The sequence below is a fragment of the Argentina silus genome (assembly GCF_951799395.1).
Source record: "Argentina silus genome assembly, chromosome: X".
Lineage (NCBI taxonomy): Eukaryota > Metazoa > Chordata > Actinopteri > Argentiniformes > Argentinidae > Argentina > Argentina silus.
The window spans coordinates 30,688,965-30,716,664 of NC_139653.1; the positions used below are offsets into that span (position 1 = coordinate 30,688,965).

Genomic DNA, 27,700 nt, shown 5'->3' on the forward strand with positions numbered 1-27,700 from the left:
TGAACATGATAGCCTGGACCTACAGTAAATACAAATATGAGATTAAACATTCAAACACGCCCCCGGAATATCAACAATTCAGAAAAAAAGAAAATCTTAACTTTTGATTGGGTGGGCAAGACGCACGTTTGGGTGGGCTGAGCCCACCCCCGCCCATAGCCACCGCCGGCCTTGATAGCCTATAGTTCATTTTTCAATAGCATTCATTTAAATTGTTACATAAATAATGACATGTTCTAAGTAAATCATGTTCTAAGTAAATCCCTTCCAAATGTATATTAAATAATGGTCAGGTTTCGCATCGTTGTTTTGTTTTGAGAAGGTTTGCTCCCCATACGAGAAGGAGAGAGATGGTTGCTTTCTCCTTGTCCCAATTAATGACACCAAGCCCCGCCTGTTGTGAGGCAGAGATCACATGAGTCATACAGTTTGATGTCCTGCCCGAAGTTGAGGACGAAGTGAAGCTAAACTTTAGAACAGTGAGAAGGCAGAGATTTGCAATGCGTTCTATCACTCGCTCTTCTTTGGATACAGTTATTGTATAGATGTAACCAGTTTTTTTAGTTTAGCCAGGGAGAGGGGTAGCTGCGTCTCTGTTTTCTTTTGGAAAGTTACGGATACAGTTCGGTAGATATGCGCGTTGTTAAATTTACCAGTGTGTCCTTTGGAAACAGCAGACAAAAGTGTACACTTTCAGGAGATTCCGATAGCTAACAGTCTACTGTTGGAGAAACAACTCCAAACTTCATCTAATTACTGTTTGCAGTGACTTGGATTAACTTTTGATGATTGCTATCGAGATTTCCAGTTTGGTAGGCCTACTCCTATAAATTTCGGATTGATTCTGACCTATTCCTTTTTACAATTTTGGGGACATTATTTAATATTCTTTTTTGGAATAATGGATCCGAGCCAACATAACCCACCCGCCGGGCACCAAATTGTCCATGTACGGGGTGACTCCGAGACCGACTTGGAGGCTCTTTTTAACGCTGTTATGAACCCGAAAAATACTATCGTACCCCCCTCCGTACCCATGAGGATGAGGAAGCTGCCAGACTCCTTCTTTAAACCGCCTGAGCCTAAGTCGCACTCCAGACAAGTAAGACCACTCTAACAATGTCCAACTTTTCCAACTTTATGATTAGGCCTGTACTTTACACAGAGGCCTATTCTAAAGTGTATATCACAGTTATGTCTACAGAGCAACTGATACAAAACGAATGTCGTTGTCAGAAGTGATTGAAAGAGTAGTAAATCTAGATAAAACATGATGAAACATGATGTTGTTGAATAATTTCACACTACTCAACCAAGTGCACGGTTTATTTGGCCTACTGTTGATGCAATGATGAGAAATGTTTCAAAACAGTAATTTAAAGCTATAGCCTAAAGTTGTAGGCCAATTTTGCAGTTTTGTGCAGTCTAGCCTACAGAATAACTAAGTTCAGTGGCCTACTTCATTTAACTATATCCACAGGAATTCCTAATTTTGGTTTGAGCTTAGGCTCCTCATTAAAAGTTCATCTTACATTCTCGATAATGCTGCGTATTATTATATAATGTAGCCACTCAATAGCAGTAAGTTTAAGAATGTATGTGGTTGAAGCTCGTATTTTCCCCTTCAGTTTATGATCTTTCGTGAGAGTAGTAAACACTGCGCATGCGCGGTTTCACGGTGGCACGACTTCCATAGTTGTTGTTTTCCGTGATTCGCTGCTCAAGACCTGGCCCCTACACACGTCTCCCCTGCCCCTATAGTCTGATTGAAAAACATATTTTCCTTTGTTATCATATTTTGTTTCATAAAGGTAATGAACAAAACGTTTATTTATTACAAGCAACATATGACTCTTTATAAGACTGACATTTATTTGTAACCTAATTATCTTGAAGTGGAAACACTTTTCCATTTTACTTTATTAGTTTTCCACTATAGTTTGTTCAGTCAGTGATCTGGCATTGGTGATAATTTTTTTCAGAGTCTGACTAATGCACTTGTGAATCACTTCCCTGACTCCTCTCTCCTCTGTTCTATCCTGTGTGCTCTATCTCTCCATCTAGGCCAGCACAGATGCAGGCACGGCTGGTGCCCTCACCCCCCAGCATGTTCGCGCCCACTCGTCCCCTGCCTCCCTTCAGTTGGGTGCAGTGTCCCCAGGCTCCCTGTCTGGCATGGTCCCAGCAGGCCCCCCCCCTCAGCACCTCCGCCAGTCCTCTTATGAGATCCCTGATGATATGCCCCTGCCCCCAGGATGGGAGATGGCCAAGACTCCCTCAGGGCAGCGATACTTCCTCAAGTAAGTGTGCTGTCACCGCTACCTATTTATCTACTTTCCATTTGTTTATACACACTATTTTTTATCTGTCTCTAACCTTAACCTAACCTAACCTAATTAGAACACAAATGTATCAGTATTTTAAGTTACAGATATATATATTAGAGGGACATTATGTACTTCAGAACTATTTAGTTCTTATGTCATTGTTGTTCCTTCAGCTAAGGTTGAACTTTTTTCATGTTTTTTTGTAAAAATGTATTTTCATAGCCAATATTCACCAAATAATGGGCACTTTCCTTTGCCCATATTATGTCTTCATTAAGTGGGTGAAACTTGTAATCCATAAGAAATGTTTCCAGTTATTTTCCATATCAAATTATTAAAACGGTTAGGTTACCTGCTTTAATTGTTTCCTATTAAAAAGGTCAAAAAGAAACCTTTTCTCACCAGAATTTCTCAAGCCGGTAGACTGACAGGACTGGGCATGTCACAATTTTTTTTATTGATAGTTAATCTTGTGAGTCGTTCGTTCCTAGGTTATTCAGCTTGCTGTAACGTTTACCCATTCTTTAGTAGCCTACAGTGTCTCTTATGTAGATTCATGCTGCATTTCTGTTTGAAGTTGGATGCCATTACATTTTTGGTGAGTTACCTTGGAGCTAGCTTTGTAAAATTGTTAGCAACTCTACTAATGTGAGTTATAGAACAGGTTGTTTTTCTAGCTTGCAAAATACAACACTGTGCTAGTTCAAACAACAAGATAACTTCAGTTATCAGTCTTGCTGCATTTTTTACTGTGTGCACTGCTAGTGACTGCTAGTAAAAGAATCAGGTTTTTGACTTAATCAAATATATCTAGTCTGAGGTCAAACATCACTCAGTCGCTTTGGCTTAAATCTGCACACTGAAGGAAATAAAGATCGACAATAGTCTGCAGAGGTAATATAGACTATACAAGAGTGGCCTGCATGAAATGCATAGCTGCAACTGCAATACACAAATTGCAGGCCATTATCTCCTCTGACCTCTGCAAACAGACTCCCCTGCTTGGGCTCCATTAACCCTCTGCAGAGGATCGTCTGTTTCCTGGCCTCAAGTTTCAGGAGACACAATGGTCCACTGTAGCCACCCCTGACTGCACTGGAGAGGCAGGTCTGCAAAACACATCTTCCAATAGGATGAGTGAATCTCTTCCACATCAATGATCCAAAATAAACTTGGTAGATAGTGGTTGTGCTAGGGACCAGGAAGGTACAACAGGAGCTCTGTCAGTGAGTTTTAAAAGCGGCAACATTTTGGTGGGGAATTATTTTTAGTATTTAGTATATTTTATTCCAGTAGTTGATAAATAATATTGTTAGCTTTAAATGTTATGTTCATTTTCAAATGACACAGCAAAGTTGTACAGTCATAGCCTTCTTTTTATTACAGTATGTGCTTACATACCTTACCAAATGGGAAAACGTTTTAGTTCACTGACACCACTAACCCTAGCTCACCATGAGGTTGTTAAATATTGATGTCAACTAAAAGTAAAAGTTAGTTTGCTCTTTAGTTTGAAAATGTTTCTGTTCTTATTTTGCAAAATGCAGTCACTTTTCTAAAATGCATGACTTTCTGACCAATTTCGTCTGGACAAACATGATAACCCTCAAATTGACTGGGATAAAAAGAAAGCTTTCAGAACCAGATGTTTGAACATATCACATCTGGAGAACATCTGGTTCATTTGGGGCAGTTTTCTTGAAATTGTACAGGGAGGTTGGGGGAAGGAGAGAGAAAAAGCTACTCACTCAGACTCACAAGACCACTGCAAAAGCAGTCCCAGACAATGAGAATATTTGATTTAACTGGAGAAAAAGTATGGGTTGAACCATAGAAAATTGTTCCAGATAGCATGAAAAGGTAAAACAAAGAATTGAAGTCCACTATGAAAATGTTTCAATGTGCAATTTTTTGGGGGACTATTCTTATATATGAACACACACACACACACACACACACACACACACACACACACACACACACACACACATTCACACTTCAAGCACTTCAATGCACACATAAGAGCCATACAGTCTAAACCTTCCCTGCTCAGTTCTCATCCCTCTTTCTTATTGTTTTTGTTTGTTGTTAACCTCAACAATGTTTGTGTTCAACTATCCCACAGGAAGCTGATGTAGTTGGTCAACAACTTCCTCAATTTCAGTCTAAGAGTCTTGATTACTTCCTCAATGAAGTTTAGGATATCTTAGTCTTGCACATATGTTTGTGTTGTCTGGGATTATCAAAATGGAGACAATTAATGTTGGAATTATATATGTTTTGCTTTGAAGGGTATTAATATGTTAAAAGATGTGCATTATAATATCTGCACTATTAGAATAGTCTGTTATCTGCCGCAGATGAAAGTGCAGACACCCACTTCTGAAATTAAGTGACCACAGCAGAGCTGCTGGAAAAAGCTCATATTTATAAACAGAGGCAACACCTTTTGCCCACCTTCATTCATCTGCACCTTTTAGCTCACATATCTGCTTTGTTTATAAGTTCAATATGAGTTGTTTGGAACCCTTCATTGCACCCAAAATTAAGTGATTTAGCCGAATATAAACAGCTTGGTGACTCACGTCACTGTGGTTGCTGATGTCCCACTGGCTACGAAGAGAGTTTCCGTTTTAGCATGAATGGAGCCATGACGCTGTGATGGTGGTGCTTTTGTGTCAATGGAGTTAAATGGCAGCCATGTGGAGATCCCTAGAAAAGGGGCCAAGAGAAGCTCTTGCCCTCCCTTTGTCACAGCAGAGAAACAGTGAGCTTTATTCAGACAACAAGCCTGTGGAGTCCCATGTGAGCCATCCAAAAATAGACAAATGGCTGAGATGAAGTGTAAAGATAGGGGTGAAAGGGGGCATGGTTTTCTTTACTTATGATTTTGAACAGGGTTTTTGTCAAATTAGAGGTTATTCCTTCCTTCTAATTAGTTTTAAATGTGTTCCATCACATGACTCAGCTCCAGCACCAGAGCAACATAGATGATGGTTAGGGTTTCGTTTCGTTTGCGGGGGATGTTTGTTTTTGCTGAATGGAGATAGTGGTGGGGTGGGGGTGTGAGCAATCTCCTGCCTCTTGTTCCCAGTTTGTCTGGCTGGTTTCATTAAAACCCAGAGTAAGGAGAAGATTGGGAGTATGTCAACATGGTGTGTTGACCTTTCTTCTCCTCTTCTTTCTTCCAGCAGTTTGCTGTGGCCTTTGATTTATAATGGCTGGGGGAGGGAGGGGGGGGGGTCACCTTGTTTGGTGCTGGGATGGGGGGGGTGGGCAGGGATAGTTTTTAGGGCTGGGTCATAAACTAATGAAGGATTCTAATTTAGACGCACCAGTGAAATAGAAGGGCTAATCAGTGCTTCCGCTGGCTTATTAAATGCAGCTTTGAATGGGGGTTTTACTCTATGGGAAACCTGCCTAAGCAGGGTAGAGCCTTGGGGGTGTGGCCAATATGTGACCCAGGGACCAGGCGTGGCTTTTGAATTGGAGTCACTTATTCAGTTTTACCATGGGTTTTTAAAAAGACATGCTGTTTTCACTCATAACATAATGTTTCAAGTTGCTGAAAGTGCCTTTTGATAGTTTCAGAAAAGTAGCTTTTTCCTGTAAACAACTTTGACTACACTGGTGGTCTAAATATGAGCCTGCAATATTTGCTGTCAGACTTAAGTGTTGTAGATGTAACAGCAGCTCATGGTGTTACCATTATTACTTAAAGAGGTTTGATGGATTTTGTAAATTTTCACATCAGTGAGATGTGATTGAGACTGATTGGCCTCAATCTCTACTGTGCTTTTAAATGTGTAATCACTCAGGCTATCCAATACGGGTACTCATCTTATATTCATATGTTACTCATGATAACAGTATTTTGTCCTTAGTTTATTAAGGATTTGGATAATGTTGAGGCGTTGTTGAAAAGTGACACTGCTTTTTAGTGTAGAGTAACTTTCTCATTTCGTGTGGGATCGGTTATGTTTCTTTTCAAAGTATTATACTGTGCAAACAAATAGTTAAAGAGCAATTTTTAAGTTAAGACACCCAAATCAGTATTGATTAACTTGTACTTACAGTAATTCAATATGTTGTTGCATTTTCTAATATTTTGAAAATTTGAGTTTTAATGAATTTTATCAGGCTTTCAATGCTGTGGGCTACATCTTGCAAATACGTAGTAAAAACAACAAACACACCAGCACTGCTTTACCTACAGGAAATTGCATGACACAATAAGATGGCAAAATTGTTTTTAGTATGACAAAAACAGGAGAGTTTAATTAACAATTAATTTAGTTGACTATTGCACTCTTGGCACTATACTGTCATGCCACTCGAATTCTGTTATCTTCTTTGCACACCACTAGCCAGCACCTGCATCATGCTTTATCCTTCATCAGTCTAGCTACTTCTGTGGCCACTATACAACATAGCTTTAACCAGATCAATAGACCTAGGTACTAGGCAGTAATAAGGCACTGGACACTTATTGAAGAGAAAAAGCGAGGTAGTGGGGCTGTTGATAGCTGACCGGATGCAGTGGGAAGCTACGTGGCTAGGTTCACCCCCTCCGCCACATCTGTCCAAACGTGCATGTGAAAGCAAGTAGTATGTCAAACTGACTATGCTACCTAATAATCACAAACCTTTTAGGCACAACTAAACACACATTTAATTGGGACCGAATCCACCCAGAAATGTCTTCTTTTATATAAAAAAGATTGAATAAAATAGTGACAAACTTTTTAGACTTTTTAGACCCAAACTACTAGTACTAGTCAGGGGACACAATACACACTTTTTCTTTCATAAACGGAAGATGTCAGCTAAACACGGCACCTTCTTACTTCTTGCCAAGACCTCCAGCAAGCCAGGAAACAAGGAGAAATAGATTCAAGTCAGCTATCTAGCTACCACAGCTGCTCTGACAGGAACTATTGCTAATCAACCGGAGGGGTAAAAAACAAACTAAGACCACAGGAAAGCTTAGTTCATGATGCATGTTTATTTCGTTTTACAAAAATATTTTGTAAATAGTCACTGTCAGTGAAGTGTGCCTCACACACAACATTGTTTGGGCTGCACGGGATGCAGTGAAGTCCTGTCTCCTAAACCTGCACTTAATTTCACCCATGCACGACTTTCAGACGTTTAACGCTCTGGTAAAATGGACTGTGTCTAGATAGACAAGAGGTCAAGCGACCATCATGAACATAAAAATGTACCATCTTTCATGGCGAGCACTGTGCTACAAACCTTGAATGAATTGAGATGAATTTCAATGATGATTTCAACTACCAATTTCACTGAGTAAACCACACTTACTCTGTGAAATTGCTTCACTATTTCTGTCCTAGTGATCAGAAAAATGTAATAATATTGACATATTCTTTTTTTAATTGTCACCCAATGCACAACATTCTTATTTTTTTTTCTTTTTTTTTTTTTTACTGAAAAACGAATACTTAAAAATGGCTCTCCAGGTAACAATGAGCACAAACAGGCTAATCTTTCCTGTTTTATGTGGAGGTGTCTTGACCTCTACTGAAACAGATGTTCAGGATGCAACAAATTGCAAGAATTGACAGCTATCAGCAAAGCATGTTTATTGGGAGGATATGCAAACACACTATTAGACTTTTGTCAAGAGTTTATTTAGACTTGCATGTAGCAGCATATAGTTGAATGTATGGTGGTGCTTAAGGCATTGAGGAGATTAGACACTGCCACTGGACACTAGCTTAAGATGTTGTTTTTTTGCCTGTGTAAACAAGAATGTCGATGTTGTTTTCAGATTGTAATTCAAATATATATTCTTGTTTCTTTATGCATTTGACAAAAATCTGAATCAGAATTCATTTATTTGGCCAAGTATATTTGCACATACAGGAAATGGACTCGGTGAAGTTGGTGCATGGACATAAAAAAGAAATAGCAAATATTGACGAGATTTACAAAATAGCAAAGTATTAACAAAACAGCAATAACAAATTTACACATTTACAAAAAAGAGCAGCAGAACAATACATCTTGTTGGCTGTGTGAGACTAAATGGCAATGAGGCTAGAGGCTGTGAAATGGTTGTGGGGCATGTACACTATAAATTAGAATAATTTTAAATAATTATAAATTACAGTGTCAGTGCATTGTTTGTGTGACAGGGTGGGGGGGGTCATTGAGAGGCAGGGGGCTTGGTTGTGAGCCCCACTGCCAAGGGGAAGAAACAGTGGAGAAAAATCATTTCCCACTGTTTTTACACATTTAGACTTTTTCAATTTCAAAGACAAAATGGTCTTCCCTACTTTCTTAGCTTGTCTGAAAGGCTTTACAAGCCTTTAATATAACTGTAGTTTGATTCAGGGATTTTGCAGAGGAGAGTTAATGTGATAAACTGGACCCACTAAATGAACTTTAAGTGGTCAGCCATCTGGACTTGGTTTCAAGACTCTCCCATTTGCATCACATTTGTGTGAAATAGTAATAAGGAAAGAGTATCCTTATGTTAAAGCCAATGAGGCTTGCCCAACTATCATCATTGTGCAGTTAAGAAAGTTTCCTCTTTTTTTTTCGCAGCGGAGTGTACCGATGGGTGAACTGGGGTGAACTGTGTGCCGTGGGCCTGTGTGAAGCCTACATTTGGAGCACCTTTGTATTTGTCAGTTTTAGTTTATTGACCACACACAGACAAGCCTCTTCCTGTTCAACTGGAGCCTGTCAACTCAGTACACATATGTGACTGTGAAAAAGCCAGGCCACTGTTTACCAAAGTCCTGATGTAACACCTCTGCTCCAGACATCAATGCCTTTACTGTCACCAGAGGCTATCTTCACTGGGATATATTATTAGTTAATTCTCAAGAGGCGCTCCTTAGATGGTATTTAGAGTTCCCAGAATCTTTCTAATGGATTTATTCAGTAAATTTTTTTTGTAATGCAGGGATTATACATTTTACATGATTAGTTAATTAATGCTGAATTAATCAATTATTATCGATTCATAGGATGAGTGCATCTTAGACAGTACATATTTTGTTTATTTTATAAGATGCATTGGTTTGGTATCTTAGGTAAATCTAATGGCATCACAGTGAATTACTTACAATTATTGTGTAGGTTCAAAAGTTGTATAAGTGGCCAGACTATCCTGAATCACACATGCTGGCCCTGGATGTTTGTGAATTAGTGGCTTCATTAGTGAGCTTGGCGATATGAGCCCTCCTTCAAAGGGAAACTTAAATCCACAATAGGGTCATAGAGTTTGGCCCAATAATCTCTCTTGATGATGTCCTGCTGACAGAGGGGCAGCCAGGCATCCAAGCCCAGCCAGAATGGAGGTGGCCATCCAAATCTGAGGGCAGTGATTAGATCTGACCTCCCTCAGAGCAGTCCTCAGTCCCAGGCCTGATCATCCTACACACTCTCTCTGGGTGGGGAACCTCTGCCCTGTGTGTAGGCCTACTATTTTACATTTGACAACATTTTGTTGTGGAGTGTGTTATACTACAATGCACTTATTGGAGAAGGAAGTGCATTGTACAAAGTATGTTCTTTATTTAAATCAGGTCAGTGGAATTGAGCAATAGGATTTATAGTCCTTCACAGTGCTATTCTGATCTCCAAACTGCTCTTTCTGTTCATGATACAGCTGCTCTCAGAACCTTACTGTATTTTTTGCCAGTTATGATAGTCTCACTAACCTTTCCATTTACTGTATGTCTCTATATACAGTATAAAGGTGACTCTTAATAAAAGTGAATTAGTTAATGAAAAGACATAAACAGTGAGGAAAGCTCACTGAGTTCAGTCCCACAGACACAGTGTGTGCCAAATCTATTATGTGTAGTCAGGTTTAGTCCTCATGTGAAGAGCCCAAAGCCTGGCCACCTCCAGCATGTGACATTATAAATAACACTGGCACAATAAACACTGGTCTGATAATTGGGCCATCAATCAAAGGGGATGTCAAGTGCTTGGGTCGATCCAGAGCCCACTCTGTGCTCCCCTTACCCATAGGCTGCCGTGATGACAGCTGGAGTAGAAATGTGAAAGCCAAGCCCCGGGACTCTCTGCACCGGATCCGGCTTGGTCATGGATCAGTATCCTTGAGTCTGCACCGGAAGCCATGCCCTCACTCACTGGCAGCAGTGCTCTGGCATTTTACTGTGCGGGGTTTGCTGAAAGAGCTAATGATAGGGGATTACAGTTAGTGCCTAATGTTTCAGAGAGCACTAAGTCTCAAACTGACCCATAACTGGTTCACTAGTAGCCAGCATACTGCCAGGGTTGCAGGGGAGGGGAGAGAGGCTGCCCTGACTGTGACTATGTTAATTCGAAGGACATTTGTGAGAAACACACCAAGGGGTTTGTGTCCTGTCCTCCCAAGTCCCAGAGCTGTGACTGGCCCTGTATACCTCAGTAATGCCTCACAGCTGGTGGCTTCCTCCAACCCCAACAGTTACCATGACATTGATAATGTTTCTCTACAGGAAGTACTGTATACTGCAGCCATATAGGGTTATTGTTGTTGTCATTGCATTGTGTGACTAACTGGACAATCTTGCTGTTAAAACCTATTGATAAATGACTAGACCCTGGTAACTCATTTACCCGTTCCCTGAATGCACTCACAGGGTCTACAAGGCTATCATCCATGTGCATTGAAAACCGTGTGGGAGCTCTCCTGGAAATGTGAAGCTTTGAGAAACACGGGTCAAGTATTATTGTTTTATTGAGTTGGGGTGTGTGTGGGGAGGTCATTTTTAGTCATTGAATCGCTGCCAGGAGAAGTTTTAGTTTGCTGCCTGATACCTGGGTAGTGAAGTCCCTCAGTGTGACTGACTGGTGCTCTACTGGCCCACACTGAGATGCACCTCAACAGTCTGTGCTCCAATAAAACAAAAGTCTGCTCTGCTTTTGCAAATCTAGGACTTAGAAGTCTGTCTTTTATGATAAACCCTCCATTTCCTTATCCCAGTACTCTTCTCCCCTCCCCTCTATTAAAAATGTCATAGTTTCCAGAACAGGAGGGAGGAGGAGGCGATGGAGGGAGGAAGGAGGAGGGTGCTTATTAAGTGTACAGGGCCACAGCAACTCATGCAGCCAGACGTTTTAAAGGGAATTGCTTCCATAATAGTTTTTTTCTCTCTCTTTTCTCTTTTCCCTTTTTTACTTTTAGTCGTCCCTCCCCGCCCCCTGTGACCCTTCTTTAGGGGCCCCTCTCATCTGAGCTGAGCTGGAACTATTTTGTGTGTGTGTGTGTGTGTGTGTGTGTGTGTGTGTGTGTGTGTGTGTGAAGGCTGGGGGTGGGGTTGGTGGGGGGTGGGAGGGGGGAATTTGGCAGCTCCTTTGATCAGTAAAGCATAAACAAGAGGGGGCTTGAAAATTGGTGGCTTTGTGTGTGGGGAGAAGTGCTGAGTCAGGCCCTCTCTATCTGGCCTGCGATAGAGAGCAGACAGACAGACAGGCAGGGATTACCTCAGAGGCCTAGGGAAACTCTGTATCTCACACTTCACTCCAGCTGCTCCACTATCCGTGTTTATGGAACTTTTGGATCAAATCAACACGTGATAGGGATTGGAATGGGGAATCCTATTGAACACACCAAAACATGTTTAACAAGTGTACAGTAAACACGTTGTCCCCCCACAAATTATTTAGTGCCCCTCTTTGTATGACTAAAAAGTTACCGGAACTTGTAGTGCTTATTTGATTAATTATCAGTCTTGTTTCTTATAGGTTGCGTTTATTTGAAGTTAGTCCACGGATTTGAGGTATGCTGAAAAGTTACTGGAGCTTGTAGTGGTTATTTGATCAATTTCCAAGGATTTTCGTTTAATTTAAAAAAGTTAATTGGCCATAAGGTCTTAGGTGCGTTCTCCTATTATGACGGATATATCACTTTAGCCGTACCATCCTAAGATGAATCAGTGTCACCTCGAAACTCCTAAACAATCTCTATGGCAAGACGCATCATTCAAGCCTGTGACATACGAACGGACAGAGACTGATCCATAGTCTCCTCCCTGATTTCATTGTGGGACACAAAAACATGAATTAACAGTGATAACTTTGCTTATTTTGTCCACTTTTTTGTTGTAATGCATATGTATGTTATGTTGTAATGTATGTTATGTATGAGTTTCAGCCTTGCATAATCAAGTTTCTTGAGTATCCTTTAGCCATTTCCATGAAAGGAGTGTTTTTTTAAACGGATAGTAAAAAAAAAGAATAGTGGGGTTTTAGGTCGTAGCTCAGTCTGCGCCTTTGTCAAGCAGGTGAAGGCTTTGTAAATGTGGCGCCAGATTGTTGAAGACCCTGACACTCCACAGTGTCAGAATCGCTTCCAGGAAAAAGGACCCCCTATGTTGAGCCCTGGGACTGACCCTCCTTGAATAGAGAGGATCCTGCTTGGGAGAGAAGGGTTTCCTGTATTAGCTTTCCATCTTCATCAAGCAACAAGTACCAACAAAGCACTAATTATCAATGCCTTCACAGTACGCAACACAATGTGGCAACCCATTCCCCCTGGCAAAGGCAGCCTTTAATAGATGGAGCAACTGTGTCTGAATTCACAATGGTTATTTGCAACCATTCAGCCCTTTTTAAGAAGTGTGCAATTTACAGAATGTTTGAGTTAAAACTGTTGCTAGCATTTTTGCTAATTTATTTAGACTATTTGATTCCCAGTGTATTGCTATGAGTGGCTGGTTTCACACTGTTTTTTAAAGATGAATTTTGAGTCTTAAATGCATTATGCATACAGAGGGATCAACGCATGTGCTTTTCCAGCACTATTTCTTTTATTATTATTAGTTTTTTTTTAATTCAAAATGTATGTTCTCTGTGCAGTGATCCTGATCCTAAGATTTGACAGTTAACTTTGATGATTCTGACAGCCTAACTTTCAAGTGTAACAAATTGTAAGGGGGATATGGGAAGGAGTATGTGATCTGAAGAAACCAGAAAGGGATACTACAATAGCTATTGGGAGTACAATAGCTATATTTTTATAACCGAAGCAAACTAATTTTAAAAAATCTAGTTCGAGGAAATAGCTATTTTTCAGGAACTTCTTCCTTAAAAGTCCAGTATGTAACTGTGTTAATAGTGTCCTACCCGACACTCGGTTTGCATACAAAGATGTTGTTACTGCCAGGGGTGTTCTAGGGGAGTGGACTCATCGATTTGTTTCGCCCATCTTTGGTGGCTGCCTCGTCAAATTGTGTGGACTTGCAGAAACACAATGGCTAATGTCTGCAAGTCGGGATGTTATACTACTATTAGGAAGGATGTTGTTGTTTGAAACTTCAAACAGAATTTCGCTGAGGTGGCCAGAGGTGACAGATTTCCAACAAACGTACACACTGCTCCTTTAAAGGAGACGGTCTCTATCTATCCAAACAGACAGGGGACTGGGATTGCATTTCCTGTGGTGCAAGCCATCATTTACAGAAAGTTGTGTGTAAGATGGGAGGGCATAAGGCAGACATACATTTTTCTGTTTCAAATGGGGTGCCTGAATCTTACCAAACTAGGCCTACAGTTACTGTCACACAGACTTCCATGCTCTGGCCAAACCAGGCCTACTGTTTACTTAAACCTCACCAGATGTGGTGTGTTTGTTGGAGCTGTAAAGAATCATTAGCACTTGTGTGACTTACTGCTGTTTTATATCCTACACTCCTCATACCTTGGTAATTCTCACCATGGAAGTATACTTGGTCATCACGATCAGTGATTATTTCCTCTCCATTTATGTCTCCTTACAGCCATCTTGACCAGTCCACCACCTGGCTAGACCCTCGCAAGGCCTTACTCCAGATGAACCAGGCAGCCCCTGCCAGTCCAGTGCCAGTACAGCAACAGAACATAATGAGCCCAGCCAGTGGTGAGTTGTTTTCTTTTATTCACGTACCATTATGTTACTTTGCTAAGTTAGTGGCATTTGGCTAAAACAAACCAAGACCATTATAGCATATTTGACTTGTATTCTTTGTAGTCTATTGTGAGCTACTTTAGTCACTGTCTAATATGGAATTTGCCCTAGGTGGGGTTAGGATGACGGTATGACATTACTAGTCCTGTCCGACATGTTTTAGAGCTTCTTGATTGGCAGTTTTGTTTCTTATTCCCTCTGTTGTTCTTGGCAACCATCACTCTATCAGGCCCATTGTTATTACTCATGAATAAGCTAAGTTCCGGTGTTCTCTGTCTTTGTGGACCAATTTCTAATTCTAACTTCTCTGTGTTAAGTCAATATGATAAGTACATTCAGGACAAACATCATTTTAACATTTCAGTAGTGCTTGCTATTGTCATTAGATATGATTTTGTAGTGACACACTATTGCATTCCCATCTCGATACATTTGTGTTGTGATTTTCCTGTAAGTAGCTGTTGCTCATCTGTTCAGTATCACTTTTGCAACACTATTTCAACACAAGCCATCCTCCTCCAGCGTACAGTGACTGTGCTTGGAGGCCTAGTGTAGTAAAATGACTGCACAGTGTAACCTCCTCTGTCCTCCCACAGGTCCTCTTCCTGATGGCTGGGAACAAGCCATTACCTCAGAAGGAGAGATTTACTATATCAACCACAAGAACAAGACCACCTCTTGGCTGGACCCACGACTTGACCCACGCTTCGGTGAGCTTAACTCACACACCACCAATTGGCTGTTTTTTCTCATTTCCTCCAATTGGTTTTTCATGGCAGTGTTATGTAGGCCATATGACAGAGGGAGGGTTTAAACAAACCAATTGGTCATACTTAGTCTGTTGTTCACTTTGGACACAGCACCGTGAGTACAATTCAGCTGAAATCAATATGATTTACAGATCATTTCACTACTCCACATGGTTCTGAAGTGACTAGTCAGACCATTACTTCATCCCAAAACCACATTTCAATATCTCTGTGTTCCACTGCTAGACATGGCTTCACTGGGTCTGGGGAAGAAGAAAAAAAAGCAGCAAGTAAACACAACCTTTTTCTTAGCTATCTCAGTGTTCTAGCAACAGCTGAGTTGGTCATTGATCCTTTAGGCTGAGTTACTTTTTCACAGTTTGCCAGTGCTGTTTTGGTGCTGGAGAACTGGTGACAGGCACAGGTACATGTGGTGAGAGTTTTCTCTGGCTCTGGGAATGAGCTAATCCCTCTGTGTGCCAGGAAGGCTTACAGAGAAGAAGGTTCCTGCTTATGTCACTCTGACTCATTTACGCTTGAGGTGCCATCCCTTCATTACAGAGCTGTTCCCCAGGGAAGCTTGCCCGCTCACAAAGGCAACGTGTGTAAACAAGCACACAGGCGTGTTATCTTGTTTAATTTTAGCAATATTGTTACCAAACTAGGGCACTTAGAGAGCAGTTTTGTGCAAGTAAATGCGGCCCCACTCTGAGGGGAACTGAACGGGCGGGGAACTGAAAAACATAGTGTGGTAAAAAAGGAGTGGGGCAGCTGGGAAGGGGAGGCAGCTCAGATGGGGTAAGCTCTTTGAAGATTTATAAGTCTTGAACGCACAAGCCTGGTGGGCCCCTGAATCAGAGACGTAATGAAAGGGGGAGGGAGAGAGAGCAATAGTGTTAACTCATTGTGTGCCACATGCAACAGGCTTTGTGCCTTTCAAAGTTGTTCTCTCTCCTGGACTGGTATCTATATCACCATACACTTTGACCTCTTGCATTTGTACTTGTACAAAATAATATAGTTCTTATGGATTTCTAGATGGCCATTTATCTTAATGTCTGATTTAGCAGACATGTTATGTATTTTGTTGATACATTTGTTAAGGCCTCTCATTTGGGACAGCGCTACTTGAATTTAGTTTTCAGTCATTTAAACATAATAATCTAACATGATTTAGTAATTTTCCCATCTAATTTTCTAATTTCTGCTTGTGTATGGGATTGGGCTCTGAGAGCTCTACACTGCTGTATGTGGGTCTCCAATAATAAGCCAGCTGCTTTGATAATGGAAGCTAATTTGAGCTCTGAGAAGAAAAGCACCGGAGCGCCTTTAACTAAGGGCTGTTGCTGGCTGGCTTTCCCCTGCGTGAGGCCCAGTGCAGGGCAGGCACAGCCCTATTCTGCTACAGCCTCAGACAGACTTGAGTCTGTGCCAGGACTCTTATTCTGCAGTCCAGCTCTTAATTATTCCAGACCTTTTCAGTCAAAGAACTCCAGTGTGAGAGGGGAGGTGGGGGGCAGGGAGAGGCAAGGCAAAAGGGGAAGAAAAGAGAAAGGGAGGAACAGAGGAAAAATGCCGATGGGATAAGCATGCGTTCCCTTTAAGATCCAAGGAGGTGGTGAGCAGCGAACAAGCCATGGGTGCAATGGGGCTCAGTTCAAAAGGGGGCTGGCCTGTGGGGTTATACTGGAGCTCTTATGTTGTTTTTCACACATCCTTTGTGAGGACAGCAAGGAATACACACGAGAACTCAGGCCCACAGACACACTTTTGCTTTGTTCCCTCGTGTTTTAGGCATATGCAAAGCCCTTTCCAACCTTGCATTGTCTGTCATGTGATGTTGTTTTTTTTCCGCCTCTGCTATTATAGCACTTTAGCAGGGAAGTTGGCACCTTGTTGGCGGGTGCTTAATGATGTCACTCTTGTGAAGTACTCATCTTTTCCAGTAGTGTTGTGAGCCAGCGGCATGGCAGTTTGACAGGCACATGTTCCAAGCGACTTTCTATAGACTACTTGATAGAACGGCAAATGCATTAATATTTGTATGTTTACATATTAATACGGGTATAACGGGCAATTTCCATTGCAAGTATTTCTTGAACACATGCACTGAATGAATACCCAGATGTGACAGGTCGTCTACACCATTGAGAGTGGCCAACTTATTTTTTCACTTTCCCACTATGGAAAGTCAGACCGTTTGGTTCCTCTGGACCATTTCAGATTATCACAATCAACCTACGGACTGCTTTAGAAAGGCCTGGTTGATGTAGGAAACGACAAAAGAGCTTTAATATCAATTACAGACTACTTCTCCTCTTAGCTTATCTCAAGGCAGTAAAAACAACACCCCTGCTAAGAGCCATTTTTAACTTGTTAAATCGACAGCAGACACATATTTAACCAGGCTTCAAAGATTCTGTGCCTTGGTCATTTATGAGGCACTTCCCACAGTTGGCACACCCTCAACTCTACCTGAACTTCTGTTGTAGTATGCGGCCTGCCAACGTGATTCTCTGATAAGGGCTCCTGTTGCTGACTTGTCATGTTGCAGAAGAGTGTGAGCAAGACAAAAGGCAGACAGCATTAACCTGTACCTTATCTTCCAGCACTACTACTACCCACCTCCATCTCCGCAAAGAGATTGTACTAGAGATATGCCACTCCCTTGATTTACTATTGGTTTTGCGAGAGACTGAGAAGATGGCGCTAGTCCCAAGTGGTGATACATTTCTGACCAATTACCACGCAGTTGTCATTGCTAGGACTGCATCTTTCTTGCGCCGTTTCCATAGCAACGCCTGTGTAAGACTAGAGCAGGAGGCTAGGAAGGCTAGGACAGAGCCAAATAAAGTGTCTTTTTAAGCCATTACAATAAAGTTGAACGATTAAATGACTCCACAAATTGTTTTGAATGGAAAAGTTTCTAATCTGTATCATTTTGGTGTGAGTGGAGTTTTTGTCCTGCCCATTGGAGACCTGTCTAAAACAGCTTTGGTGTCCTTATTGAAAATAAGCCCCCAAAGAGGTGTCACCAAGATGGACGCAGAGTGAACCGGCTTCCCTTTAAAGAGGCTTTGGCCATGTCCGAAACTTCATACTGCAACCTATTCAGTAGGAGTTTTCAGTATGCAAGATTAGAAAGTTTTGCAGTATGCAAAATTTATGAACATTTTCTATGCTCAAAATGCCAGGTTGGCATTCAAGATTCATCTTTCCATGTAGTATGAATTCACTGCACACTATTCAGGAAGTACTTACAGATTTCAGTCCCACAATTGAATAGAGCAAGGGAGGCATGCAGTAGCGAAATTTAACCAATTACCGTGAACAACACGACTGAGCTTTGAACATGATTGATTTTTCAGTATAAATGTATAGTATGTTGAATTAAATTGTGAATTGTGTCGCTTCATATATTTCACTCAGCAGAAGGCTCTACATAGTATGTAGTATGGTTAGTATGCAGTATATGCTTAAGTATGTAAGTAATCAGTAGGCAGCATGAACTTTCAGATATGCCCTTAGCCTTAGTAAGCCCAACCCGTGCCTCCCTCTCTCCACACAGCCACTCTGGCTGTGGCCCTGAAATGAACCTGCACTCCTTGCTTGATCCACAGAGGTATTTCCCTCCCTGGATACACCTGGCTCTCTGTTTGTGTACAGTATATTCTATCAGAAACTTTAGTCTGTTTAATCTGTGGAGTCCTTGACTTACAACCTGCTTAACTTAAATACATAAAGGAAACCTAGTTACTACTCTCTCTTATCATGTATTAGTTATGTTTAGTGGACCCTTAACCTAACCATGCCTTGAAGAGCTCATGTCTTAGCAGATCAACAGTCACTGACATGGCCCATGTGCACTTCTGCCCTGGGAACTGCTAATGGTGCCCTGATGGTGGGGCGATCGTGTCACAAAAGCGTCCTATCTGCCAGAGATAAGGAACAGAGAGAATAAGCACACTCTCCCAAGGCATTGGTGTGGTGGGGGTGGGGTAGTTGGCTGTAGCATTGTTGGAGGAGGTGGGGAGCCAGGAGGCAGGATGCAGGGCCTCTGTAGCTTCCCAGTGAGAGCCCTGAGCTGAGGCTCATTCAGCATTAGAGATAGTGTAAACAGACAGTGATTGAATGGTGATGAGAAGAGCTGGGGCGGGCGGGACGCCATAGAGAAAAGCGGCTCCGCATGAAAATTGCATCCCAGTATAGGCCTTTGTTTTCATTGGTGCCTCGAGCGCATAAGTAAACAACACTCCTCATTGGTTCGATTATAGTAACAACCCTTGTGGTCAAGCACATTTGTTTCTTTTTCTGTATGGTGTGTCTTATTTTGCATGTATACATGGTTGGCTTTTTACACATTAGGTTTGCCACACGCTCACAAAAATGATTATTGAGGGCCACAGCTGCATATGCATGCTAAGGCAACTCTTTCTAGTATTGCTATAGGTATTTGGTTTTCTTGTGAGTGGTTGAGGTAATCACCTTGGTTTAGTGAAGTTGCGTTGGAGCTTAGGTAGATAAATCTGAATGCAGCAACCAGTAGCACAGTGTTTAGAGGGCTCTAAGACCTAGAGGCCTTGCAAGCAACCTGGCTCTCACAATGATTAATGAGCTAATTGATGCATGACGAAGTGCATCCTATGCCCTTAACCATTGGACTCTGATCAATAAAAATGTTATTCTTGATAGCTGCAGTTGTTTTTAATCCTCAAATGCATTGCTAACACTTGTCTTTTATGTGTATTTGTATCTTTGTAACATTTTCTGTACACACTGTACCTCTCTGTTTTGCCTTCTTGCCAGGTCACCCTCGCAAAAGAGGTTTCTAACCTCAGTGGGGTTTACTTGGTTAAATAAAAAAATCTATTAATTTGCAAAAAAACAACTACTGGAGACATCAGGTTAGGCAAGACAATTGGTGTCATTGGATTATCTGTGATTTGTCTCAAAACACAAAGCATACAGTGTGGATCACTCATGAGTAATACAGTGAACTAAACTAACAAAGCCTGTCTTAGTCAGGAAGTGGGGAGAAATCAGGTCTTACAGGAATAATTGTTGATTGAGGCATTGCAGCAGACTTCTGTTGGGACTTCCCTCACCTGACACAACCTGCTTCACTGGCTCAACACTAACACAAACACTAACAGACAAGTTGCTGAAGTTGGCATACTATTTAGCTATATGACCACATGCTTGAAAAATAGCATACAATCTACAAGTTGTAGGAATGTTACTGTGATGGCAGTTTGTAGTATTTGGAGAATACTACCTTTTTTGTATTGTATGGTTCATCAGTACTATTGGGGCTGGTATCTGTGTGTTTACAATACTTGATGATTAGTGTGTATGATGAAATATTGATTTATCAGAAATTACCTCCCCCTCTCTCTCTCTTTATCATAGCCATGAACCCACAGCGCATCACCCAGAGTGCCCCAGTGAAGCCGGGGGTTCCACTGCCCACCAGCCCCCAGAGTGGAGTCATGGGGGGCAACAACCAGATGAGGTTGCAGCAGCTGCAGATGGAGAAGGAGAGATTGAGACTGAAACACCAGGAGCTGCTCCGTCAGAGGCCTCAGGTAAGCAGCCTTCCCCCAGCCAGGAAAGCCTCATGACCATCATCATTTTGTCATTAGCACTGGGATATTTCCATATACATATATATATATATATATATATATATATATATATATATATATATATATATATATATATATATATATATATATATATATATATATATATATATATTATTTATTAACTGACCTGGGATTGTAGTGTAGAGTCATATCAATGACCACATCCTGCCCCTCTGATGTGTCAGAGCCCCACCCACGCAGGGTTGTAGTTGACTTAGAGCATTGTCAGTAGAACCAGCACTTTATGATTATGAATGTGGGTTTCTGCTTGCTTTGTTTGCCATGTCATTCACTTTGCTTGCAGACATTTAGTTTGGAGGAAGTGCCTGGGTGCATGTATGTGTGAGTGAGTGATAAAGAGGGGATGGGGAAGGGAAAGGGCACCTCCAGTCCCACTCCTGAGGAATGTAAACATACTTTTGACTGTCATGCAACAAGTCCTCATGCAACAAGTTCTCATGCAAGAGAACAAAATACATAGTCAGGGTACGGTATGCCAAAGCATGTGCAATTAGATAGTCCAGAATCAGCATATATAGACCTTTTAGAGAGTGTTAAATTGACTGTTATGACTCCTGCATTGATTAGACAAAATGGTCATTCGATCTCAGGTAGTCATTTTGTTTGGAAAGGTGCAGAGTCAAGTATCCTGTGATGTGACTTTATCTGTGGTGGTATTGATATAGTATCAGTAATGGGTTATTAAAGGATATCCCTCAGTCAGAGAAGGTGTCATTTGGACCATTATTAACAAAGTGATTGTGAAACTATAGGCTTTATTTGCAGTTTAAGTTTGATCTCAGCTCATACCAGCCGTAAACACATTGTAAAAGTGTGTGATAGTACTGACGGAAAAGATGTACTGTATGCAACTCCCTGGTGACAGCTCAGTACTGTCACTGATCAGTCATGCATACAGAAAGGTGATCAAACAATAAAGGATGTTTACAGTACATGTCTTTCATAATCCTCCCTCAAAATCAAACCAGATTGTTTACTTGTGGGTGTGGGATGCAGGGATGGGTCTTGTTGTATTAACACCTTTTGGAAAATTGTCATAAAATAAAAAGGTTTCCTGATTTACAGCAATCATTTGTGGTTATTCGCTCACACACAAATAGTATAAAAGTTCAAATGAAAAAAAACAACCTCATATAAAGCCTAATTTATGAGAGCTAATGGAAGCAAATCATTTTTGCAGGGAACATTGTGTCCATTCTCCCTAACCTCAACCAATAAAGGCTTTTATAAAACACCAGGGTGTCATGTTTTTAATAAAACTTATTCTACTCAGTTTAAGATGCCTCCTTGTGGTTAGGTAATATCTTTAACTCTATAGGGATAGTAAGAGCTTAGAACAAACATTGACACTAGACAACCCATCCACCCCTCAATAACAGATACCGGGAAGTATATTTTCATGAACACATTGCCTAAGAGTGTATTAGTATAGTAAGCCCTGAGCTGGGCTGAAGAGTGCTGTGAGCTAACATGGGGTTTATATGTGCCCACAGGAGCTGGCTCTAAGGAACCAGTTGCCCACCAGCATGGAGCAGGATGGGGGCACCCCCAATCCAGTTTCCTCCCCTATGGCCCAGGATGCTAGGACCATGACAGCCAACAGCTCTGACCCATTCCTCAACAGGTGTGTTCTTATCTGGTGAATATGTACATGTTTCATTGACATTTCCTGCTAAAACAAAGGAAGCCTAATAAAGTATAATTATGGCTGTGGCTAGCTACAGGTTAATGATGTCAGTCTGTGCAAAGATCATCAGCTTGATAAGTCTTTATGCTATGGGGTTTTCTTTAGCTAGTCTTGCTAACTGTTTGTCCTGTCAGAGGGAGTGTGTGCCTGGTGGTGGAGGGAGTTTAAGCCCCAGTGTGAGCTGCCTGAGTTACACAAGTTGTAAACAAAAGGCAACTCTCTGTGCTTAACCCTCTTCACATGGTAATGATTCATTCAGGCCAAGACGTTGTTTGATGTGGCTGCACAATGTTGACCTCTGGTGGACGAGCTGTACAGGACCAGGGAAATGGAACACTGATGTCATTACCCACTGAACTTTCTGTGCTTTTTCAGAAACCAAATATCATATTTAGGCCTAATGTAGCATCTTTGTAATGGAATATGTGTATATTGCAGTGGCTCTAAGTGTGTCCCATGAGCTTATATTAATAGTCATGTCATTTTAAAACAATTTAAAATTCTTCCACATTCAGAGTATTTTTAAGAGGTGAATACATTGAGAATATGTGTCCTAACATTTGCTTGCAAAAAAAAGTCGCAGAGGTTAGTCATATGGCAAAGTGGGAAATGGCATATGTACTACTGGAAGCACGACACTCTGTGGAAGTCCAGGGTATAATTTCCTGACTGGCCTTGCCTCTGTTCCACAATGTTAGTGGATTGGCCAAGCTGAATAGCAAGCAGCCCGTGAGAACATGTGGTCCAGTCAGTAGACAGGCCAGTCTGGTCCCCCCTCCCCTCCCCTCTCCACCGCTGCTCTCACAATGGCCTCATTCATCCTGCCATTGCCATACTCTGCCTACACATTTCTCTCTGCTAATTAGTATAGGCTTGTCAGAGCTCACTCAATATGTTCTCTTCTTGTTACCTCCTACTGTGGAAGAATTAGCTGGGGATTCTGTTCTGAGAGAGTGGTGCTTTTGGACTTCTCACTAAGTTCTCACTCTGCCTGTAGAATGAAGACGTAGTTAACACTCTAGGCTGGTGTAAAGCTGGATGTATATGCAAAATCTCATTGTTATCACACAAGTATTTTTTGTTGTTGTTTTTGCCCAAAAGCTTTTTGTAAAACTGTTAGTTTTTCTGTGTTGTTAATTGGATTAAAGTAGCTTGGTTTCAAAATGGAAAAGTAATCTCCCAATTCACTTGAGTAAAACAACTTTCATTATAACTTTAGTATAACGTTGGCCTGTCTTTACTGTTTTTTGTTTTGCATGTACTGTATGTAGTAACCCTTGGTGTGTGAAAGCCTAAACTAAATATGAAAACCCTGTTGTCTTGTCTCTCCAGCGGGACATACCACTCCAGGGACGAGAGCACAGACAGTGGCCTGAGCATGAGCAGTTACAGTGTTCCTCGCACTCCAGATGACTTCCTCAACAGTGTTGATGAGATGGACACAGGTGAGCAGTGAGAACAGTTTTTTGATGATGTTATGTCCTTGTTAACACACAAACTGCTAGTGGTTTGTCACTGCCATCTATTGGACACCATTCTCAGAAAAAAGCTTGATCATGGACATATACATTTTTTTTGTCATCAGGGGACTCCCTTCCAGCCTCTATGGCAACGCAGCCCAGCCGTTTCCCTGACTACCTGGATGCCATCCCGGGCACCGACGTGGACCTAGGCACTCTGGAGGGTGAGAGCATGGCGGTGGAGAGTGAAGAGCTGATGCCCAGCCTTCAGGAGGCCCTGAGCTCTGACATCCTCAACGACATGGAGTCTGTGCTGGCAGCTACTAAGATCGACAAGGAGAGCTTCCTCACATGGTTATAGAGTGCCTACAGAGCAGGACACTCCTTACTCTCGACACTCTGAACTGCTGCCTGGTCAAATCTGTGAAGGATGTGTAGATGCTTGTAAAAGACATTTCAACTACCCTTTCTTGACCTTGTTTTTCTGTCTCGGCTTGCACAGCCAAACACTTTTGAGGCAGTGGTGGCCTCTTCTGCTCATTTATATCTCTATTTGTTGTCTGTGTCTTCAAGGCTGGCCCATGAACAGACAATTATTCAAGGGTCCCCAAATCTTTCACATGGCTGTCCATCTAAGGTGTCTTTACCTGGGGCAGGGGTTGCTCCTTCCCCTAGCCCCCCCTCACGGCTGAACTGGATGGGTGCATGCACTCTTCACAAAGGACTTCTATCATCAGTAATTGCCTGGAGCCTCTGGTGCCTCATCTCTTGCAATACAGTGTGAAGTAGCACAACTTTATACTGTATTTGGCCTTCTATTTGTATGTTTTATTTTGAATGAGCCTGAGAAACCAAAAATGATGTATCTGAAGTGAAAAAATAACTATACTGATTTGGAGTTAAAGGGTTGGTTCGGGACTTTTGAACCTTATCTATGTATTCTACTTACCAGCTGGTAAGATGGGCACTATTTTGGAACCTGTCTGTGCTGTCATTTATGTGGAGTACCTTCACCCGATGGCATTTTACTCAATGCTACTGCAAGTAGATCGGCTACAAGTTCAGTCTATACAAAAAAGCACCCAAATAAACTCTTCATTACACGTACAACTAATAATAAAGCAGCAGCAGTCCATCAAACCTTCACTTTGAAGTGAAATCAACGTTCAAACCATTACTTTGTGGTGGAACTTATTTTTTGTATGCCATACTGTGTCCCTCCGCACAGCAGCTGTGGAGCGATATGTTGTAGCTACACTCTCAGGCTGAGACAGTATTGCAGGCTACAACGTATCACTCCGCAGCTGCTGTGTGGAGGGACACAGTAATGTGTACTTCGACAGAAAAAATAAGTTTTTGCTGGTAAGTAGAAGACATAGATATTGTTGAAAAATCTCAAACCAATCCTTTAAGGTAACATGAGTCCCAGTTCAGACATGTTAGCTCATGTTAGGGTGAGGGGTGAGGTGGAGGTTGGAGCCTGGGGGACCTACACTGCTGCTTGGCTGTGCCAGCAAGTCTAAGTTAAACCTTTGTCAAATCAAGTGCCTTCAGTTGTATTTTTGAAAGAAGAGCAAAACAAAGCATTACCAAGTTTCTGTATTGCAACATCAAGCAATATCCAAGAAGTTGTATTGATGGACACCGACCACACTCTCCTCTACTTACACTAATGTTCAGTTATCTAAAGTATATTTCTGTTAAAGTTTTATAAAAGCGTATTATAATGGGATTTAGGGATTTTTTTTTATGAACCCTTGCTTCTTTGTATTTCAGTCTTATTTAAGCCTGATTTATTGTTGGTTTATCTTTTAAAATTAGATTATTACATATGTATAATAGATCAAATAGTTTTTTTGCTTTAGCGTTTTGTAGGTGAATTTATACTTTTTAACAGGTTCACCTTTCAGCACATCACTGCAGCAGATGATATTAACTGACATGGAAGTTCCAAAAAACTAATTAATTTAGATAAAGGGCGCCTTTCACCAGTGAGCTTTTTTTTATCCATGTTTATATCTTATCAATTTTGATGTTATTGTATCCTTATTGATCACATGCAGCTTTCATTCTTTCTTTATTATGTTGAGATATTCTAAATCATTAACCAAAAAAATGAAAAGTTAAACAACAACAAAAACAAACGCACTTTGATCAATAAGAACTCATGACAACTTTATAAATGAGACTTGTTGCATGTTTGAAGTTATCTCCCATGAGAGGAGGCCTTTGCCTTCCAGGCCTATGCTATGCTATGCTGTGCTGTGCTGTGCTGTGCTGAAACGAGGGCCTTTTCACAGATTATGGTTAGGACATGTCTTAGCAGGTTAGATGAGCATGTAATGAGGGTTAGAGGAGTAGACTAGAAGTTAGCCAGGGTTTGATTGTTTATGGTGAGTTAGGAAGACTGTATAATTTCTCATGAAAAACAATCAGCTATGATTTCAGTCAGGAATTGTTGCGACATATTCCAAAGAGTTTTTATTTCTTATTTTATAATTATTCACTGATTTATATCTCCCATGAGCAACAAAGAAAATTATTTACCAACCTCTGTCTACAAAAATGTATAAGCTAATGAGAACATTATTGAGGGTTTGTGGGTTAATGTCAGATTAGTCCTTACTAAGAAATGCCATTTTCCACATGATGGTCATTCTGACTGACTAACACCGAGTTAAGGATTAAGTTGTAGAACAGGCATGTAAGTGATTCTTCCAGAGTGCTCTTTTTGTCATGTGTTGTTTACATTTTTCTGGAGCAAGAGAACATTACAGATTGCTGGTGGAGAGACACATTCTTCTATTATCAGAATATGTGCATTATTAGATGTTTACATGATGACTACATTTAAAGGTATTCATTCGATAGTTCAGTCATCTACAATGATCAGCCTACCATAGAGAGGTCTTTAACATGAGTACATCTTGATGATGCAATATATGACAAAGTACATACTCAGTTGATGTACATAGCCAAGATGCTAAAGTGGCAGGATTAACTTTACAGAACAAATGTTTAGATAAGAGAAAAAATGAGAAAAAAGACTGTGTTACCATGGAAATGATCTGTTTTAGACCTTTCCATTAGATATTGATTATCTGCCATCAAGTATAGTTCTGATGGTGATTATTGTATAGGGAAACCAGCATTTAAGAGAACAATACAACTAAAGTGATTTTTTTTTTTTTTTAAGTTGGTACACTACAGTGCTTGTATTGCACGTCTACAGAATTTGGACTAAATGATGTATTTGTCACAAGCGTGATTTTATGCTTAGTTAGTGTGTAATTGGCAGAATATAGTAACTGTTGACTGTCTTTGTAGCAGTAGTACTAATCACGCAAGTTAAAGGATTGGTATTTAGATCTTTCTAAATGCACACAAAATATTCAGTAATGATGATCTGTTAATTTTGTAATAGATATACTGTATGTGCATGTATTTTAGAACCATAAATTCTGTTACATTATACTCTTTATATAATACTTTAAAATTGGCCTGAAATAAAGTATATACTTTGTGGTAATACTTCCTGTGTTGTTCTACTTCTGATCAAATATGACATCTATTTATACAATCTTCATTACATCCATATAGTCTTAAGATATTGTACTTATAATTCTCACACGATTCTTTATATTTGTGGTTTGAACATTTTCTGTGATTCTTAAATCTGATAAAAACCATCCTCATGTATGTACTGTGCACACAATGTGTGTGGATCTGACCACATAAAAGCTACAATTAGCACCTTTGTAATAAAGGGGTAATTTTCATTATCAATGGCAAAAATAACTTTGATTCTACAAAGAGGTGATGGAAGTAGTATAAGTAAATTCAAACGCCTTTTTCTTGACTAGTACACTACTTGTT

General features: G+C 40.8%; 1 protein-coding gene across 1 annotated transcript; it reads left to right on the forward strand.

Annotated features, from left to right (window-relative positions):
• Window positions 1-464: 464 nt before the first annotated feature.
• On the forward strand, window positions 465-27,347 carry yap1 (Yes1 associated transcriptional regulator). Its single transcript, XM_083695407.1, has 8 exons — window positions 465-1,102; window positions 2,065-2,300; window positions 14,096-14,214; window positions 14,859-14,972; window positions 20,421-20,596; window positions 22,171-22,301; window positions 23,697-23,809; window positions 23,950-27,347. The coding sequence occupies exons 1-8, from the start codon at window positions 902-904 to the stop codon at window positions 24,183-24,185; spliced, it is 1,326 nt and encodes a 441-aa protein (XP_083551533.1). The 5' UTR covers window positions 465-901; the 3' UTR covers window positions 24,186-27,347.
• Window positions 27,348-27,700: the final 353 nt, after the last annotated feature.